The sequence below is a fragment of the Physcomitrium patens genome, chromosome 16 (genome assembly GCF_059467195.1).
Source record: "Physcomitrium patens ecotype Gransden chromosome 16, ASM5946719v1, whole genome shotgun sequence".
Lineage (NCBI taxonomy): Eukaryota > Viridiplantae > Streptophyta > Bryopsida > Funariales > Funariaceae > Physcomitrium > Physcomitrium patens.
This window is the reverse complement of record NC_143425.1, coordinates 190,376-209,293: the sequence shown is the minus strand read 5'-3', so window position 1 is coordinate 209,293 and position 18,918 is coordinate 190,376. Positions and strand designations below refer to the sequence as shown.

Here is an 18,918-nt window from a genome sequence, read left to right as displayed (position 1 = left end):
AATAGGGACCATGCAACTGGAACCTTGTACAATTCCTAATGAAGGTCCTATCCTCTCCTCAGAACCCTCTCCTTGTTTTATAATAGACTTATATTTAGGACCTAAGAATTACAAAGCCTCTGCTTTATTAGATTCGGGAGCCTCAGCATGTTTTTTAGATGAACAATTTGTTAAAAGTCGTAAAATATCTTTTGTACAGAAACCTAAACCAGTACATGTAGAAGTCATAGATGGTCGTCCCTTGTCTTCTGGAGATGTCACTCATGAAACTCATCCTATAAAAGTAACAATAGACGGTCATGATAGCTACATAGCTTTTAACATAATTAAATCCCCGTCCAATCCAGTTATTTTAGGTTTATCCTGGCTAAAAAAATATAACCCTCAAATAGATTGGAATTCGCGTAAACTTGACTTTTCCAAAAGCGTTATTAATAGTTCTACCAACCAAGTAAAAAATTATAAGTCTAGTATAGTAAAACCCATACTGATAGGTGCAAAAGCATTTATACACGCAGCAAAAGAAGGATCAACTTTTGCTATTTATGCTGCACCTATTTCTGAAAACGTAAAGACTTCAAGTGGCATTCCAAGTCAATATCAGGAGTATCAAGACGTTTTTGAGAAAAAGAATGCAAATATTCTTCCTGAGCATCACCCATATGATTGTTCAATCGACCTCAAGGAAGGAACTCAGCCACCATTTGGACCAATTTACAGTTTATCGCAAGATGAGATGGCTGAACTCAAGACATATATTGACGAGAATTTAGCGAAGAATTTCATACGCCATTCAAAATATCCGACAGGAGCTCCAATTCTATTCGTAAACAAAAAAGATGGATCTTTACGAATGTGTGTTGATTATCGAGGACTCAACAAGATCACAATCAAGAACAGGTATCCATTACCTTTGATATCAGGACTCCTTGACCAGTTGAATCAAGCTAAGATCTATACAAAAATAGATCTAAGAGGAGCATATAATCTAGTACGGATCAAAGAAGGAGATGAATGGAAGACTGCGTTTCGAACCAGGTATGGACATTTCGAATATAATGTCATGCCCTTTGGACTCACGAATGCACCAGCTGCTTTTCAACATCTCATGAATGATGTATTTTGTGAATTCTTAGACAATTTTGTCATCTGCTATCTAGACGATATCCTGATCTATTCTAAGAACGTCGAAGAATATGAAATACATGTTCGTCAAGTATTACAAAAACTTAGAGATGCAGGATTGTACACCAAGATGGAAAAGTGTGTATTTCACACTACTCAAGTTGACTTTTTAGGATACATCATTTCAAATGATGGTCTCATGATGGATTCTAAGAAAGTCCAAACAATCATGGATTGGAAGATTCCAAGGACGGTAAGAGATGTCCAATGTTTCTTGGGATTTGCCAATTACTATCGGATCTTCATCAAAGATTTCTCACGAGTTGCAGCTCCACTTACACGCTTGACTAGTAAAGATAAATTTCAATGGAATCAAGAAGCGGAAGCAGCATTTGAAGCCTTGAAGACATCGTTTATCTCTGCACCAATCTTATATCGTGTTGATTTTTCCAAGGTATTTTTTATGGAAACAGATGCATCAGATTTTGCCTTGGGTGCAGTTTTATCACAAATGGGAACAGATGACAAACTTCATCCGATAGCTTTTCATTCAAGAAAATTCTCAGCAGCCGAGATCAATTATGAGATCCACGATAAAGAACTTCTTGCGATCGTGGATTCCTTTCAAGAATGGCGTCATTATCTAGAAGGCGCTTTTAGTCCAGTCACTGTGTATACAGATCACAAGAACCTCGAGTATTTCATGTCAGCACGCGTGTTGAATCGTCGTCAAGCTCGTTGGAGTATGTCTTTGTCAAGATTCGAGTTCATTATCACTTATCGGCCAGGAAAACAACAAGGTTTGTTTGATGGCCTATCTAGACGTTCTTATTTTGCACTAAAAGAAGGAGATGCAGCTTTTGAGCAACAAAGAACGGTCCTCTTGAAACCGGAGCAATTTCATCTCCGAGCAATGAAATCAACATTGACTGTTGATTCAACTTTTCTCAAGCAAATCCAGTCCAGTATGTCCTCAGACCCTCTTGTTCATGATATCGAGAATAATTCTTCCAAGTCTCATGATCCTTCTAAGTTCGAGTTCAAGAATAATCTATTATATTTTGAAGGACGCCTATATGTTCCAGAAGGAGAAGCACGTTTACGTGTTCTTCAAGCACGTCATGACTTTCCAGCAGCAGGGCACTTTGGATATAATAAGACTTTAGAACTCATATCAAGAGATTTTTGGTGGCCACAAATGTGGAAGTCAGTCAAAGACTTTGTACAATCATGTGATATTTGTTCAAGATCAAAAATTCCTCGTCATCGACCTTACGGACTTCTTCAGCCATTACCTATATCAAAACAACGATGGTCTTCTGTTTCTATGGATTTCATCACAGATCTTCCAAGCCTAAGATCTTGTGATTCTATATTTGTGATAGTAGATTGTTTCACCAAAATGGCACACTTTGTGCCATGTATAAAATCTATCACAGGTGAAGAAACAGCTAAGCTTTTCATTGATAATATCTATCGCTATCATGGATTACCTAAAGATATCATATCGGATAGGGGAACTCAATTTGTGTCAAGATTCTGGAGGACCCTTTTCAAGATTTTAAAAGTGGACATAAAGCTATCTTCGGCTTTCCATCCTCAAACTGATGGACAAATAGAGCGTGTAAACCAAGTCTTGGAGCAGTATTTAAGGTGTACTATCAACTACCAACAAGATGATTGGATAACCCTTCTGTCATTGGCAGAGTTTGCTTATAATAATACGGTACATTCTTCCACGCAACAAACACCTTTCTTTGCCAATTATGGCTATCATCCACGACTTGATACTTTTGATTTTTCAAAAGTTGATAATCCTGTAGCAGAAGATATGGCAAATCGGTTGTCAGAGTTACATGCAATAATGAAGACACAATTGAAGGAAGCTCAAGAACGACAAAAGATAAACGTAGATCTATATCGTAAGGAGCAACCACAACTCAATGTGGGTGATAAGGTATGGCTACTTCGTCGCAATATCAAGACTACTCGACCTTGTGACAAGTTGGACTATCGTAGGCTTGGCCTCTTTTCTGTTTCTGAACCGATCAACCCAGTTGCATATCGGTTACATCTACCGGAGTCAATGAAGATCCATCCTGTATTCCACGTGTCTCTTCTTGAACCATATAAGACAGTGGATATACAAGGAAGAAGACAAATGCCACCGCCTCCTATAGAAGTAGATAATAATGAAGAATTTGAGATAGAAGAGATATTAGACTCAAGGCGGCGCCAAAATAAGCTGGAATATCTTGTTCATTGGCGCGGATATGATATTAGTGAACGCACATGGGAGCCATCCAGGAATCTAGCAAATGCATCAGCTAAAGTCAAAGTTTTTCATCAACGACATCCATCGAAACCAAGATGAAAATCTCTCTTATAAAAGAGACAAAATTGAGGCAAGATAACATTCAATTTCCTATCCTTGTTTGTAACTTCTTTGCATTTGTGACGCTAATTAGATGGAGAGCCAACAACCAGCGGATTCAACTCAAGAACCTTCGTTTGCTGACCTACCGGATGAGACATTACGATTGTCACAACCTTCAAGATGACGCAATCGAGATGAACATCTTCAAGAACGACATGTTCTTCCTCGAATAGATGGTGAGATACAACGCATTTGGTATCACAATTTGGGAAGGGACTCCCGATGTTTGGTGATTTTGCTAGAGGTAGGAACAACTCCTCATGGTGTTCCAAATATTCTATTCGAAGGAAGTTACGAAGGCCTCAACAATGATCAAATAACTAGGTGGTCTTCCTGCCCTGGTATGGGACACTACCGATGGTTGAGAGGCCCTATCAATCATCTTTGAAGAGAACAGAGATCAGAGTATGTGGCGAATACAATTCGTCGCATCATAGATTTCCTCAACATATGATGACCGCTCCTCGTGGAACTCGTCTCTAGAAGGGGGGGTAATGTCACGGCCATAATCATGTAAGCTAATAATTATATATAGAAATAGGTAGAAGTAAGTAAAAGTAGATAAAAGTAAGTTAATTCTATAATATTTAATATAAAAGCTTCCTAGAAACTTCCTAGACACTGCTTTGACTTCATAGGTGTCTTTAATTGACTTTTTGGATTAGAAACGTCGTCAACAAGTTGGCCATGTGCCACACATGTTGTTAGCTTGAAGATCAAGCTAACTATGTGGCCCACACGTAGAAAAACTTGCCTTGTAAATCAAGGCATGTGTCCTACAAAGTCAACACATATTAGAGGTCCTATAGAACGTCGCCACGTAGCCCTTAGTTAGATAGTATATATAGAGACAAGAATGAAGGCTTCTTCACTCTTGTCAACTCTTTTCTTGCTTCTAGTCCAGGTTCAAGAGTCTTTAGTTTCTTGTCTTGTGGCAATAGCCATTTCAATTTCCTTTTAATATACCTACTTGTTTATATTTTGAATTATTATATCGAGATAGCCTTTTTGTGTATATTTTCCCTCATCGAGTCTTTGTCCTTGACACAAATCAATCTACTTGCTTATTGATTACACCTATCAGAGTCAATGAAGATCCATCTTGTATTCTATGTATCTCTACTTGAATTACACAAGATAATAAACAAACCAAGAAGAAAACTTGTCCCACTTCCTCTTATAAAAGAAGACAATAATGAAGAATTTTAGGTAGAAAAAGTCTTAGATTCAAAGTGACACTGAAATAAGTTGAAATATCTTTTTCATTGATATAGGTATGATATTAGTGAATGCACATAAGAGCCAATAAAGAATGTTGTAAATGTAGCAAAGAAGGTTGAGGCTTTTTAATAATAACATCCATCAAAATCTAAATAAAGAATAATAAATCTTTGCTATAAAAGAAACAAGATTAAGAAAAGATAATATTCTATCTTCTATTCTTATTTGTAGTTTTTTTATATATTATAATACTAAAGAGATAGAGAACCAACAACCAATGGATTCAATTAAAAAACTATCATTTATTGACTTGTTGGATGAGATATTGTAATTGTTTCAATCTTTAAGATAACATAATCAAGTTGAAGATCCTCAAGAATGACATATTCTATCTTGAATAAATGGCAAGATACAATGTATTTGGTATGACAACCTTGGAAGAGACTCTCAATCTTTGATGATTTTATTAGAGGTAAAAACAACTCTTAATGGTATTCCAAATGTTTTATTTGAAGGAAGTTATGAAGGCCTCAAAAACAATCAAATAATAAGGTGGTTTTCTTACTTTGATATGGAACATTATCAATGGTTGAAAAGACCTACCAACTATCTTTGAAAAGAACAAAGATCAGAAGATATTGTAAATATAATTTGTTGTATCTTAAATTTTTTTAATATATGATGATTATATCTCATCAAATTTATTCTTAAAAGAAGAAGTAATGTTATAGATATATTATCATGGATAATATTTATTTTAGTAATTACCTATATGATTAGGTAGAAGTAGATAAAAGTAGATTAATTTCATAATATCTTCTAAAAAAACTTCCTAAAAGCTTTATAGATATGATTTTGATTTTATACATAGTTATAGTTGACTTTTAGGTTAAAAATTTGGCCAAAAAATTAGCCACATGTCACACATGAGAATAGCTTGTAGAACAAGCTAATTATATGGCACACACATATAAAACTTGCCTTTCAAGGTAAGACATATGGCTTGCAAAGTCAACACATTTTAGAAGTCCTATAGAAAGTTGCTACATAGCTTCTAAGTGATAATATATATAGAAGTAAGAGTGAAGCCTTCTTCATTATTATTAATTTTTTTCTTATTCTAATTTAGATTCAAGATTCTTTAATTTTCTTATATTTTAGCAATAGCCATTCTAATTTTCTTTTAGTATATATATTTTCTTACTTCTAATTTTTTATAATTTTTTGAAAAAAATCTCACTTAATTGTTTGCTTTTATTAGATTCTTATCCTTAATAAAAAGCAAAAGAAAGTTTGATATCCACCTTTAATATCTTGAAAAACAAATTCTAAAACTTTAATATAAATTGGTGTCTTAGATAAAAAATGATGTCATTAGGTAGACCATGATGTCAATATATATTATCAAAAAAGAACCTTGGTGTTTTTTTTTTGCAAAAATTATTTTTTTGCATAGAATAAAATGTACTATTTTTTGTAAGTCAATCCACAATAATATAAATTCCATCAAATATAATTGATGGCAGTAAATCAATAATAAAAGCCATTGCTATTCAAGACTATGGTTGTTTTGAGATTGATAGTAGTTCTAAAAGTCCATAAAGACAGTGTTAAGAATTCTTGAATCTTGAACAAATATCACACAAGAAGACAAAGTCATTCATAGTCTTCTATATTTGAAGCCACCAAAAATCTCAAGAGATAAGCTCCAATATTTTTTTGAACCAAAATATCCTATAATTGAAAAATCATAATGAGATTGAAGAATACAAAGTCCTATTGATATTTCTAGAATATATAAATGATCTTTAGAATATAAAAGATCTTCTACAAACTTAAACTTATTATTATAAAGATGTTGCTTGATATTAAAAAATAATGAGTCCATAATTGATGCTGCACAAATTTGTTCAAAAAAAACTTAAATCAATAACTGTAACTATAGAAGTAGTATTTAGATGAAATTATTTTGGCTTCAAAAGAGTGATATATTATTGATCAAGTGTTGTTTCTTTGATTTTATATACAAATCATAAGAATTTGGAGTATTTAGAATAAGACATATCTCTTTAATAAAGCATTTGATAGTCTTTACTATTTTTTTGGTTGATATGTAATTATAAAATCAAAACAAGATAATGACACATTTCAATGAACTTGGTAGTGATTCAAAATTCAAGTTGATATAAAATACTCGAAATTCTTGTGATTTGTATATACAATCACAAGATATATAGTGCCTTCCAATAAGTCATGCCATTCTTTAAAAAAATCTATAATTGCAAGAAGCTCTTTATAATAAATTTTATAATTGATCTCTGCAGCTAAAAACTTTCTAGAATAGAATATGATTGGATGGAACTTCTCATCTTTTTCCATTTGTGATAGTGCAATTCTTTATACAAAGTCAAAAACATTAGTTTCTTATAGGAGGCATTTGTAAAATTTGGATGGAGCAAAATTCGAGCTGTAGTGAAAGTTGCCTTCAAATCTTAAAAAGCCCTTTGTGCTTGAAATTCCTATCCAATTTATCTCTAGATGTCAATTGAATGAAAAAAGAAAACAACGTAGAAGAAATTTTTGATATATATCTTATAAAAATTAGCAAATATAGCAAAATATTTTATATGTTGTATTGTCTTTAGAATTATCCACTTTATTATAGCTTGAACTTGCTTTGGATCCATCAATAAGCCTCCATTGGATATAATATATCCAAGATATTTTACTTTTGGTTGATAGAATATATATATATATATATATTTTTAATTTGGCATATAATCATATATCTTGTAACTTTTGTTAGACTAATTGTACATATTCTTCATATTCTTTATAAGATTTGGAATAGATTAAGATATCATCAAAATAACAAACAACAAACTTGTCTAAGAATTTTCAAAAAATATCATTCATTATGTGTTGAAATATAGTTGGAACATTTTCAATTCAAAAGGCATAGCATTATATTCAAATATTTGTATCTTGTCCAAAATGCCTTCTTTCATTCATCTCCTTCTTTAATCTACACCAAATTATATGCTACTTAAAGATTTATTTTGGTATAGATCTTAGCTTGACCAAGTTGCTTTAAAAGCTTCAATATTAATAATAATGGATAACGATTCTTTATCATTAGATTGTTGAAGCCATGATAGTCAATACACATTTATAAAGATCTATCTTTTTTCTTCAAAGAAAGTATTGGTGTACCTGTTGGAAATTTAGAATATCAAATAAAGTTCTTTATAAGATTTTCGTTGATGTAATCTTTCAATAGCAAAAGCTTGTTTTGTGATAGGTTGTAGATTGGGCCAAATGGTGGTTGACCCCCTTCTTAAAAATTAATGGCACAATTATATGGTCAATGCTCTTATAATATATTAGCATTCTTCTTTTTGAAGATATCTTAAAACTTTGTATACTGCCTTGAGATAGCTACTAGCAAGTTTGCTTCTTCAAGATCTAAAGTGGCATAAATAATAAATGGCATTTTATACTTAGGTGTCTTCATAAAAGACTTTACTCCCAAAAGTTAAGGCTTTATTATTGATAATTTCTTAACAGGAATTTAATAGGAAATTCAATCTTATGACACCTCCAATTTATAGATAGATTATATCTTTTTAACTAAATAAGTCTTAAAATAATAATATTAGATAGATTTTTAATAATATTAAATATTATTTTTCTAATATGGCTTTCAAATGATATTTCTAGTAGTATAGTCTTATGAGTAATAATTTCTAAAGATAAAGGTTAATCATCTATTATTTCTATATATACAAGTTTTGACTTCTGCACTGAAAGAATTTTATGAAGTTTAAAAAACTCCTCATCTAAAAGGAAAGTAGATGCTCTTGAATCTAATAAGGCATTTGTTTAAAGTTTTTGTAGGCCAAAAAATAAAGGTATAATAAAACAATAAGTAGGTTGGATAAAGAAAGAGGGACCTTCATAAATTTGAGATATTGAAATGTCAAGTGGCACGATCCTTATTGTGGCTAGGCTTCTTTGTTTTCTTAAAATTTTTTACTCCTAGTCCTATTTATATGTTTTTTTTTTGAACAATTTTCAAATTTATAACCTTCTCTATCTCAATAAAGACAAAGGCTTTATTAAAATTAATGATTCTTTTCTTCTACATTAAGAGGTTTGAACCATGCTACATCAATTTACATATTGTTAACTCTACAGTATGAAAGTAATATATTTATTGAAGCAATAGAGTAGGAATTTTTAATGTATTGTTTTATCAAAGTCCACAAGTGTTGAGCTTGACTGCATTGAAATAATTAATTATTATACTTTATATTTTGGCTAATAACTTCATTGAGTGTTTGAGGATCAAATAATGATAGTAATAAGTCTTTTACATCATTTTTTAGAACTTATTCATTCCATTTGATGTCATAAGCCAATTATCTAAAATTAGATATATAAATTGATGTAAAGCATGACCTTTGGCATAATGAACAAATCTTTGTTGTTTTCCATTAAGCCTTATCATGTTCTCCAAATGTCTCTGCAAATACTTCTAAGAAAGCTTCAAAGTTGCTTAAGATTAGAGATCTTTTTTTAAATAAAGGAAAAAACTAAGATTAGGCTTGTTTTATGAACAAGGTTTTAACTAAATCAATTTTCTATTCTTTTATTACATACCACTAAAGTTGTAGAAAAATTACCAATAAAATTTGGTTAATAAATCCTTGAAACTTCAAGCATGTGCAATTAAATATTTTTGGAAGATTAAACTAAGGCTCTTTACATTATTGAATAGGTGAATTTTCTTATTGAAGTATAAGTGCCACTATCTCCTTAGATATAGAAGCTTGAGAAAGTAGTTGTATCACAAGCTGACTTGCTCCAAGTCTTACATTACTATGAAATCTTGCAATAAATCTTTCAATTTCAGTAGTTTTATAAGCTAAAGCATTTAGTTTATTTATAATAACATCTAACTTGGACTTGAGAGACTCAACCATATTAACATCTTCACCTCTAGCAATCTTAAAAATATATATATATATATATATATATATATATTAAACAATACTAATATAGATGCAGATACTCTACAACTTCTAAAATACTCAGATGCCTTCAAAAAGAGAGGTAATCCACTCTCTATTAAGAATGATCAAGCTCTAGGATTGATAAGATAGCAGTTTCAACAAATTACTATAGATATACTATACTTAAAACCAAACAAGAAGTTGAACTAAAAATTTTCAACATAAAAACTAACAAGAACTCAATTAAACTAGAGGAATATAAGATCAATACTAACAAGGTAATCTACAGCTTTAAGAAATATGTTATCAAGATTGAGGATCCCTTTAGCCTTGATTCCTATATATATTAGATATTAAAAAGCTTCTTAAGAATTTTTCATGTTCTTTGAAGATAAAGCAACTATAATAAGTTTCATAAGAAGTTTTCATATTTTTAAAGATGAAGCAACTCTAGGAAGCTTCTCAGATAACTTCTTTAATTTTCTTAAAACTTCCTAGAACTTGCTAAAATATTTTAAGAAATTTTTAGAATCTTTTAGAAATATTTTTAAAATCTTTTAAAATCTTCTAAAATCTATTAAAGTATTTTTAGAATATTTTTAGAATCTTCTTGTTGGATGTTTGTAAAAAATATTTTAGAAGAAGAAAGTAGTAATTGATTGGTTAGAATCAATAATATTTGGAATTTATAAATAAGACTACAATTAATTCATATATGAATATAATTAGCTTATTAATCCAATTCAATAATTTTTTATTAGTTATTTGAGCTTTGTATTATAACACAATGACAACAATGGCATATTAAAACAAGATTTGCACTTGCAACAACTTATATCATAGTATTGTGTTCAAAAGTGATATAATATGAAAAAATAAGATTAAATCTTATAAGAATTGGTTTATAATAAAGAAATAGAAAATTTTCTTTTATAAAATTAAATTCTATATATTTAAAGAATGCTACTTATACATATTTTTTTTAATATTTTCATGTATTTTTATTTTTATTTTTTTGAACAACACATCATAAGAAAAAGAATAAGAATTATAAATAATAATAAAACAATAAAAATCTAACAACATCTATTGCTTCACACAAGAATATTTTTTCTTAAAATATGAGCTTTACATATTAAATATATTTTATACTTTTTAACATACTCATTTTTATTGGTTTTGATCATAGTATATATTTTATTCTTTTCATTTTTTATCAATAATGGATGTCTTTAGAATTGATGCCTCAATTCTGTATTGGTAGAGTTGTAAGATTTGAACATGAGTTCTATAAATGGTGTCAAGAAGATGAACCTCCTTAACACAAAATTAATGAAGTCTTGAAATTAATCCAATAAATGGCATAAAAAGTTCTAAACTAGTCTTGAATTTTGCCACCTAAAAACTCTAGCAAATCCCCTCCAACAAATTCATATGAATCTCCCTCATCATAGCTCTTTTTCTTGTGTGAAATAGCTTGTTAGAAAGCTAACAAGAAGATCCAGCTTTTTTTAAAATTTCAAAATAAGAAGAAGAAAATACAAGAAATGGCATAGAAATCTCTAACTAATCTTGAATCTCATCGCTTGAAAACTCCAACTACCCCCCTTTTTACAAATTCGCATGGTTTTCCTTCTTCATAGCTCCATTTCTTGTGTACTATAGCTTGTTGGAAAACTAAGAATTTGATCTAACTTTCTTCAAAATTTCAAAATAAAGAGAAGAAAATAAGAGAAATGGCATAGAAATCCCTAACGAGTCTTGAATCTTATGGCTTGAAAACTCCAGCAACCCCCCCCCCTTTTATAAATTTGCATGGTTCTCCCTCCTCATAGCTCTATTTCTTGCATGCTATAGCTTGTTGGAAAGCTAACAATGCAATCTAACTTCCCACAATTTCAAAACAAAAAGATAAAAATTCAGTAAGTGGCCTTTAATACCCAGAACCAAGCTTGAATCTCACTTCTTTCTCCAAAAATTCCAATGACCCCCCCTTTCTCCTCCTTTTGACCCCAACCCCTCCTCCTCTCAGGAAAAAAAAAAAAAAAAAAAAAAAAAAAATCCTTGATACCAAAAATCCCTATCTCCAACCCTCTCCCAATATCCATCTTGAACCATTGTAGAGCCGGGTATTTTTCCTAAAAGATAATACCCTCAAGCTCAAATAATGCATTCAAGACAACAATTTCATATTCTAAACTCTATTCAAATTTGAAAATGTATTAGTATTAGTATTATATTCCTCCTCTCCCCCTACAAGTAAAATAGTTATCTTCTAAATAGCTTGGATGCACTTAAATTGAGTGCATCACAACCATGATGCAATGCATTTGACCACAATTTATTCTCCAATGGTTTTTTTGTCTAAAAATCATACCTATGCCAAACTTGCATCACTACACAAGAAGAAAGAAAGAAAGAAAAACAAAAAAACAAATAACACACACATCTTAAATTACTTCTGGAGTGTACACTAAATGTAGCACAACATCTCAACAACCCAAAGTTAATGTCATCAAATTGAGCTGATCTTCCACTTCTGCAACTTCAAAAGCAGATACATTCCAATCAATAGCTCTTTGAAAGTACCACAATGGGGAGTGGCAAATTTGGTCAATGAATCTCCATGTCTGGGTGGAAAGATAAGACAAGGCACAGCTTGCACAGTGAAGAAGTTCACCAGAATACTTGAATAAGAATTGCCAAACTGAAATGGTGGCAGAGTTGAGTTGTTGCCAGACCAATGAGATGGACTCAATGAAGTTCATTTATGCAGATGTCATTAAAGCTCATCATGTGGAGTCATTGAGCACCAATGCACCTGATGATGTGCAATGACTCCAGCAGATACTAACTTGTAAGATTGTATTGAATCAGGCTAACAGTGGAGTTACTACAACTCTCATCAGCAGACTTAATCTAACTGAGGGCTCTCTACATTTCTAGTCACATCCATCACAACACATATGTCAATATCCCAGCATCAACCATGGCATTATGCCCACCACCACTCCTCTGATATGCCCAGATGTACTATCATCATGCTGGGACTGTAAGACACTTATCCTGATCACCATTGCTTTGGCATTGACATATCTGTGAAATTATATTTCTGCACTGGATGATCATGTACTCCAATGATGTATATTGGACTATGTCAAATCCAATATTGCAGGCCCTTCTTCATTCCTGCAAAAAAATAGGTGAACATAAAATATGCATGGTTGCAATGAGGAACAGATCATCATGTGAGCAAGGGAGTTTGCAATGAACCCTCTTCACAAATCAGGCTACAGGTATGAATTAACCATGCACCACCCAATGCATAGCAAGACTCACTCCTCTGCATCTTCCAAAAGCAAACAGTAATCAACACAACCCAAGATAAGTTCACACAATACCTGATCGTCAAAGCTAGTCAAAGCTCTTCAATAGCTATAACTCCCAGAGAACTGCTGTATTGGTCTGAAATTCTCTAACATTAATCCTCAACTACTTCACACTCTGGCAACTAGTCTGGAGGTTCTAACAATGTCTTCACCATTAGCTGTACATTACCACCTGATCATGTCAACAGGTTAGTGATTATGAACACATTTCGCCACAGCAACTCAGAGTAACGTTGGATGAGTGTAAGGACTGCCAACTCACCCGCACCACAGCAGGGTAGGCTCACAGAATGATAGGTACCAACTGCCCTCAAATATCAACACGATCTTCTCAAACTAGAACATAAAAACCACGGTCCTCCAGTAGTTTGAACAGCTCAAGTTGACATGGAGAAAGCCAACCATTGCTGGTTGCTTGTGACCACAGAGTCGCACGGGGATCTACTTCCACCCTTGACAGTAGAAACTTTTTTGAAATTGATCACATGAGTATGGTTTGCTGATTGAGAGCTTGGTAATGAAAGAGTTCTTTGTGAACAAAATCGGCGTCCAGAAACAGAGCCACAAATTCTAATAAACGGTAAACGTCCGTGAAGCTGGACAAGAAGCACAGCGATGCACACACCACAGAGAATTGACCAGCATGAAGCGTGTCTTCCTTGCAGTTCCATTTCTGCCTCGCAAGATCGATACCTCTCGGGCTACTCATCCCCGACCCACCCTTGTAGTCTCGAGATTTTTCGCTTTTCTTGGGTTTGGAGATTCCCCTCGATGTCTCATCCACTTCAAGAGTGAAGGAACCTTGCAGAATGGACGTCCCAAGGGAGATACTGCTACGATCTGCAAGTCGTTGCACCAGCGCTGGATCTAACAAGTGCCCATCAGATCCTGCAATATTGAATGTAAATGTTGAACTCCGATCGCTCTGGCACAACGGCCCATAGATTACGACAACATGCGGATGACCAGGGGTAGAGTGCCTCAACTTCCTGAGAGAACATATGAGCCAGTTAACCAGCGCTCGCAGACGGAAATTAATGCGTGTAAGACCAATTTTGTCAGCAACATCCAAGCCCCCACACACGATCATTCTTGAGGGGTTGTGGCCCTGCGATTCCGGTGTTATCGGGTTGTTTTCGCAGACGTCACGCGGGCGAGGGTAAGAAGGAGAGCACGGCGCCGAGACAGAGGACGGTGTCTCCGGAAGGGAGCCCATGAGAAACTCTTGGTGCATCTCATGTTTGCTGAAAGGCGGTGTTCTGTTGGAAGGACTGTCAAAGCCCTTAGGCAAAGTGAGCATAAGCGGAGATTTCTTCCCAAAATCTCGCGACAGAAAGCTCTCTTCGTCCACACTCATTCCCTTGTGATCCCACCCTTGTTTCGGAATCTGTAGATACCGCAATCCTGGCATGCCCTCCTTTGCTCTTTCCAACCTCGGGGTTGCATCCTGTTGTGTGCCCTTCTCCTGGCCACCGTTATGCCCTTGCGTTGCATCGGAGTGGCGCCTCCTGTGGGATCTTGAGAATTTCAACGTCACAGGTAGAATCTCTTCCTCTTTGCGTAGCGATGGTTGATGGCAATTGTCAAGTGAACTCGAGGAAGCCCTCTGGTTGTGATCTAGTGAGTCCTTGGAGTGGTGGTTGATGGAAGACGGCGATGACTGAGATCGTACCCACCACTGTTTTGATATCTCTACGTCTTCTTCTCGTCTCTTGCCTTTAAGAGGTACTATCTCCTGGACACCTTCAATTCTCAGAGCTGGATCTGGCTTTGGTATCCCGACCGGGGACATCGCATTTATTTTCTTGTGAGGTTGGTTTAGCTGTGAGCCACCCGTAATGAACCGTTCTTCGAATCGCGCATTCAAAACATCCTTTTCGCGAGGAAGCAACGTTGTTCGAGCAGAAAGATGCTGCTGCTGCTGATGGGATTCTATGGATGAACCAGATGATGAGGAAGAGCGCAAAGGGTCCCAGCTACCCGTTTCGGAACTCCCTGCTGTTGAAACAATTCGAACCATGCCAATAGCACGGGCCCGTGATGAATCCCCTAAGCTTCGTATCACGGATATCTTGATTACCAAGCAACCGAAGCCCGTAGGATCAGACCCAAAAACTTTGTAAAACGATCCCACGATGAAGTCAGGGTGGAACAGATTCAATCCCAGAGTATCCATCGCCTTCGCCCCGAGACCTGATACGTCCAAAAGCACGTGCCACCCATTTTGACCCGCTTCCCGAATCCATTGGAGCGAGTTTTTGGCACCCGAGCCGCACGATATGACGGGGTATGCCATCATTCCTTGCGTATCCATGGGCATCGGCTGATTTGGAGAGAAATCCCCTCCTTCCGTGCCTCCGTGTCCAGTATGGAATCCCCATCCTTTGGATTTCACTGCCTTCCTTTTGAGATGAAGCTTCTTCTTCACGTCCGCCTTGTCCAACTTCAGGCTGGGCCATGTCAAATTGGCGTTCATCACGGTCGCTCCTTTCGATTTAGCGCACTCGATGAGCGCATCCTGGCTCTCGCAGCAATGATCGTAGCCCAATAGCAACTTAGAGGAGACGTGAAAGGGGTAAGATTCTCCCAAAAGCTTGAAAGCTGACAATTTGTTGGCAGTAAAGACAATAGCATACTCGTTCTCATCGATGTTCATGTAGCGCAGCACCCTTCTTCTGACCATTATCTCCGTTTCCTCAGCGGTGTAGAGGGCGTGCGTGGTCAGATTGGCGGAGATGTAGGCCAACCCTAAGGCAGCCGATGGAGAGTTGGAAGCTTGCTGGGAGTAGGAAAATAGACCCACCCCCATGTAGTCCAGGCATACTTGCGACCGCTCATTCAAGTGCGGGTACTCTTGCTCGCGAATGTGGTCCACCACCAACGTATCTAGATACAATGGATACGACCTCAGAAAATTCTGGAACGCTTGCCCTTGGTTGGGCAACGCACTGCGCTCGAAGAAGACCTCCTCCATCACCTGAGCTTCTCTCACATGCTCTAAAGCCCCTCACTCACCTGAGATTCCTGGGGAAATCTCACATCCATCCTTCCTCCATATCTTCCTGTGTACTCACCATAGGCAGTGTCAGAGTCACTGTTCTATATCGTGGTGACACAATTCGTCGCTGATCTCAAACACAGCCTCATGCGGTTCTCAGAGGTTTGAGTGACGACCAAGGATAGCGAATACCTTCATGTGCGAGAGAGAAGATGGGCAGGATGGAGAAAGGATACAAGAAGCAGACACGTCTGAGTCATAGCAATGCAAGGAAGATGCACGTGATTCGAGTTCCAGAGAGTAGTACCTGAGTCTTTGAGGCTACATAGACGTGGATTTAGGATTCTGTCAAAGTAGATTACATTGAGCACTGGTGATACCATTCTGAATATGCATCTGCACGAGATTAGTCAGACAATTGCTTTGTAAGCCGCTGAACAGTCTGAAAACGAAAGATGAAGAGGAGAGTTACTTCCAACTGCCAAAGTCAATTTGCCAAGAACTTGGCGTTCAACCGAATTCCAGGTGAGATTGCCCATCCCTAAAAATTCTAGATTCGAATATTCAGCAGCTTCCTGTAACTTATGTTGCACTTGTTTAGCACGCATCTAAATCTTTCGCGAGACGGGAACCCGTTGGTTCGATTCGATGTGCCGCAAACGCATAGTGACTGACACTACTCTAGGTCGATGAAATACTCCATCGCTGTTGCACAGATCTAAGCCTAGCAAACGTGCACACATACAAGTGTAGAATGGAGGGAGACATCCAAATGCGCTGGTGGATTGAAATGCAAATCCGAAATAAATCTGAGAACAGGAGAAGCGATCCTCCCATTCCAAACACCGGGGAAAGGATGTGAATAGAAGAATCTGGGAGAAACCGGCGCTGTAGAACTCCAAGCGATATAATGTAGCGCGTTGTAACTGATGAGGCGAAGTGAGGTAGTGAACCGTTTGAGTGAAAGGGGGAGAGAGTATGGTGTCGTGGTGACACGTACATGATGAGATGATGAGACAGCTGATGCAGGAGTACGGCCTACCCCTCCGTCGCCACTCTGATCATAAAAAAGAAATCAAGCCCTAGCAAAGCACTTGAAAATGGCGCGGAGGCGAAAACAAAGCACCTGCATAGTTTCTAGTGGAAGAAGGGGGGGGGGGGTTCTAGAAGAAGCAGAGCAAGCAGCAGCGTAGAAAGAGAAAGTGTGAAGAGGGGATGGGAGAGGCCTTGGGGTTAATAAAGAGCCGTGAAGGTAATGCAGATAAGATATAAAAAGATACCTGAGAATTGCCAGCATGAGGGAGAGGAGAGGATCAGAGGGGGTGCTGAGGAATTGGCTCGTGCGCGAGGACCAGGCTTGCCGAGTTGGATGGTGTGCGATGACGGCAGAGTGCGTGTGTGCCGAGTGATGCCGCAGGCAGGCAGGCAGGCAGGCAGGCAATCTGGCTCGACCGATCATCCTCAACAAGGCAGGCAGGTCCTGTGGGAGTCCTGGGACACGAAAGTCAAGCTGCCCTTGAGCCCCGAAGTCAACAGCCCACCCTCCCTCCCCTCATCCCGTGAGCTGTGGCATCCCCACCCCCCAAACCCCATTCCATGAATCCATCCCAGGGGTTGAATAACGCCTGGGTAACATTGTCGAATGTGTGGAATTGAAGGTCACTGTCCTGGTTGTGTAGGAATAGGTGCTCAACTCTTGTCATAGTAATTTTTCTTCATCAATCAACAAATGGATTTTGGGCAATTTTAACAATTTTTAAAATATTTTTTTCCTTCGCCCATGCTTGCCAACCTGCAAAATTTTGAATTTAGGGCAGGAGGAGACTACCATACAGGTGGTTGGAATATCAGGTCGGTCTTGAGTTTAATTCCAACCACCTGTACGGTAGTCTCCTGCCCTAAATTCAAAATTCAACTAGTATCACAGATGAATGAAATGATAAAAATACAAGTTGAACAACTATCTCTCAAAATTGCCTTACCTCCACTCTTTTTTCTTTCTTTTCTACTGAAATTTCGTAGTTTTCAAGGTCATATTTAATCCCCAACTATGTCTTGGTCTTGTGAGTTGGCCACATGACAAGTATTGTGTACCAAATGGTAAGAACTTTGGTTTTACAATGACAAAGATGGATGAGGTGGTACTTTCTACTCATATTTGTAATAGAGAAGTATATCATAAACAACATTGTTTAAAAATCACAAAAATAGTGCAATAATTCATATTGCATTGATATAAAGGGATTGTTGATATCAATCAGCATTAAAAGGGTAGACTTAAACAATCATATTTGGTGCTTAGATTCTTTTCTTAAAATTTATAGTACATGATTTGTCTATTTATTTTTACTTTTACAATTTTCAGATTTCTAAGGCACATCCAAGTTTCAAGTATTATTTATATGATTTTTTAACTTTGTATTTATTATGATTTAAGAGTAGAGTAGATTTAAAAAAAACAAAATGCTTTCAAATTCTTTTTTCTTTTTAATATAAAAAATAAATGATTAACATTTTTTTACTATAACTATTTTTATAAAAAATAAATTTTTAATATTGATTTTTTAGTATTCATTGTTTATATATATATATATATATATATATATATATATATATATCTTAAGTAATCCATGTGTAATAAATATATAACATCATTTTTACAAGTTCTTCAATATAAATCTATTATATTATATTTTTTTACATGATCATTCTAAAAAAATATGGTTTTTACAT

The 18,918-nt window shown here is 35.7% G+C and overlaps 1 protein-coding gene across 6 annotated transcripts; it reads right to left on the bottom strand.

Moving 5' to 3' along the window:
• Positions 1 to 12,547: 12,547 nt before the first annotated feature.
• LOC112293450 (uncharacterized) lies at positions 12,548 to 17,237 on the bottom strand. 6 transcript variants are annotated; one of them, XR_016506839.1, is made up of 5 exons: positions 17,186 to 17,237; positions 16,493 to 16,581; positions 13,450 to 16,249; positions 13,200 to 13,359; positions 12,548 to 12,987 (listed from the first exon to the last, which is right to left on the bottom strand). XR_016506839.1 is itself a non-coding variant. In XM_090256640.1 (3 exons), exon 3 carries the CDS (start codon positions 16,159 to 16,161, stop codon positions 13,669 to 13,671), a length of 2,493 nt encoding a protein of 830 aa, XP_090112766.1. In that variant the 5' UTR covers positions 16,162 to 16,249; positions 16,493 to 16,581; positions 17,186 to 17,237; the 3' UTR covers positions 13,046 to 13,668. The 6 variants fall into 6 exon arrangements, 1 of the variants encoding a protein (XP_090112766.1); XR_016506838.1 differs by having other exon boundaries at positions 13,200 to 16,249; XR_016506841.1 differs by lacking the exon at positions 13,200 to 13,359.
• Positions 17,238 to 18,918: the final 1,681 nt, after the last annotated feature.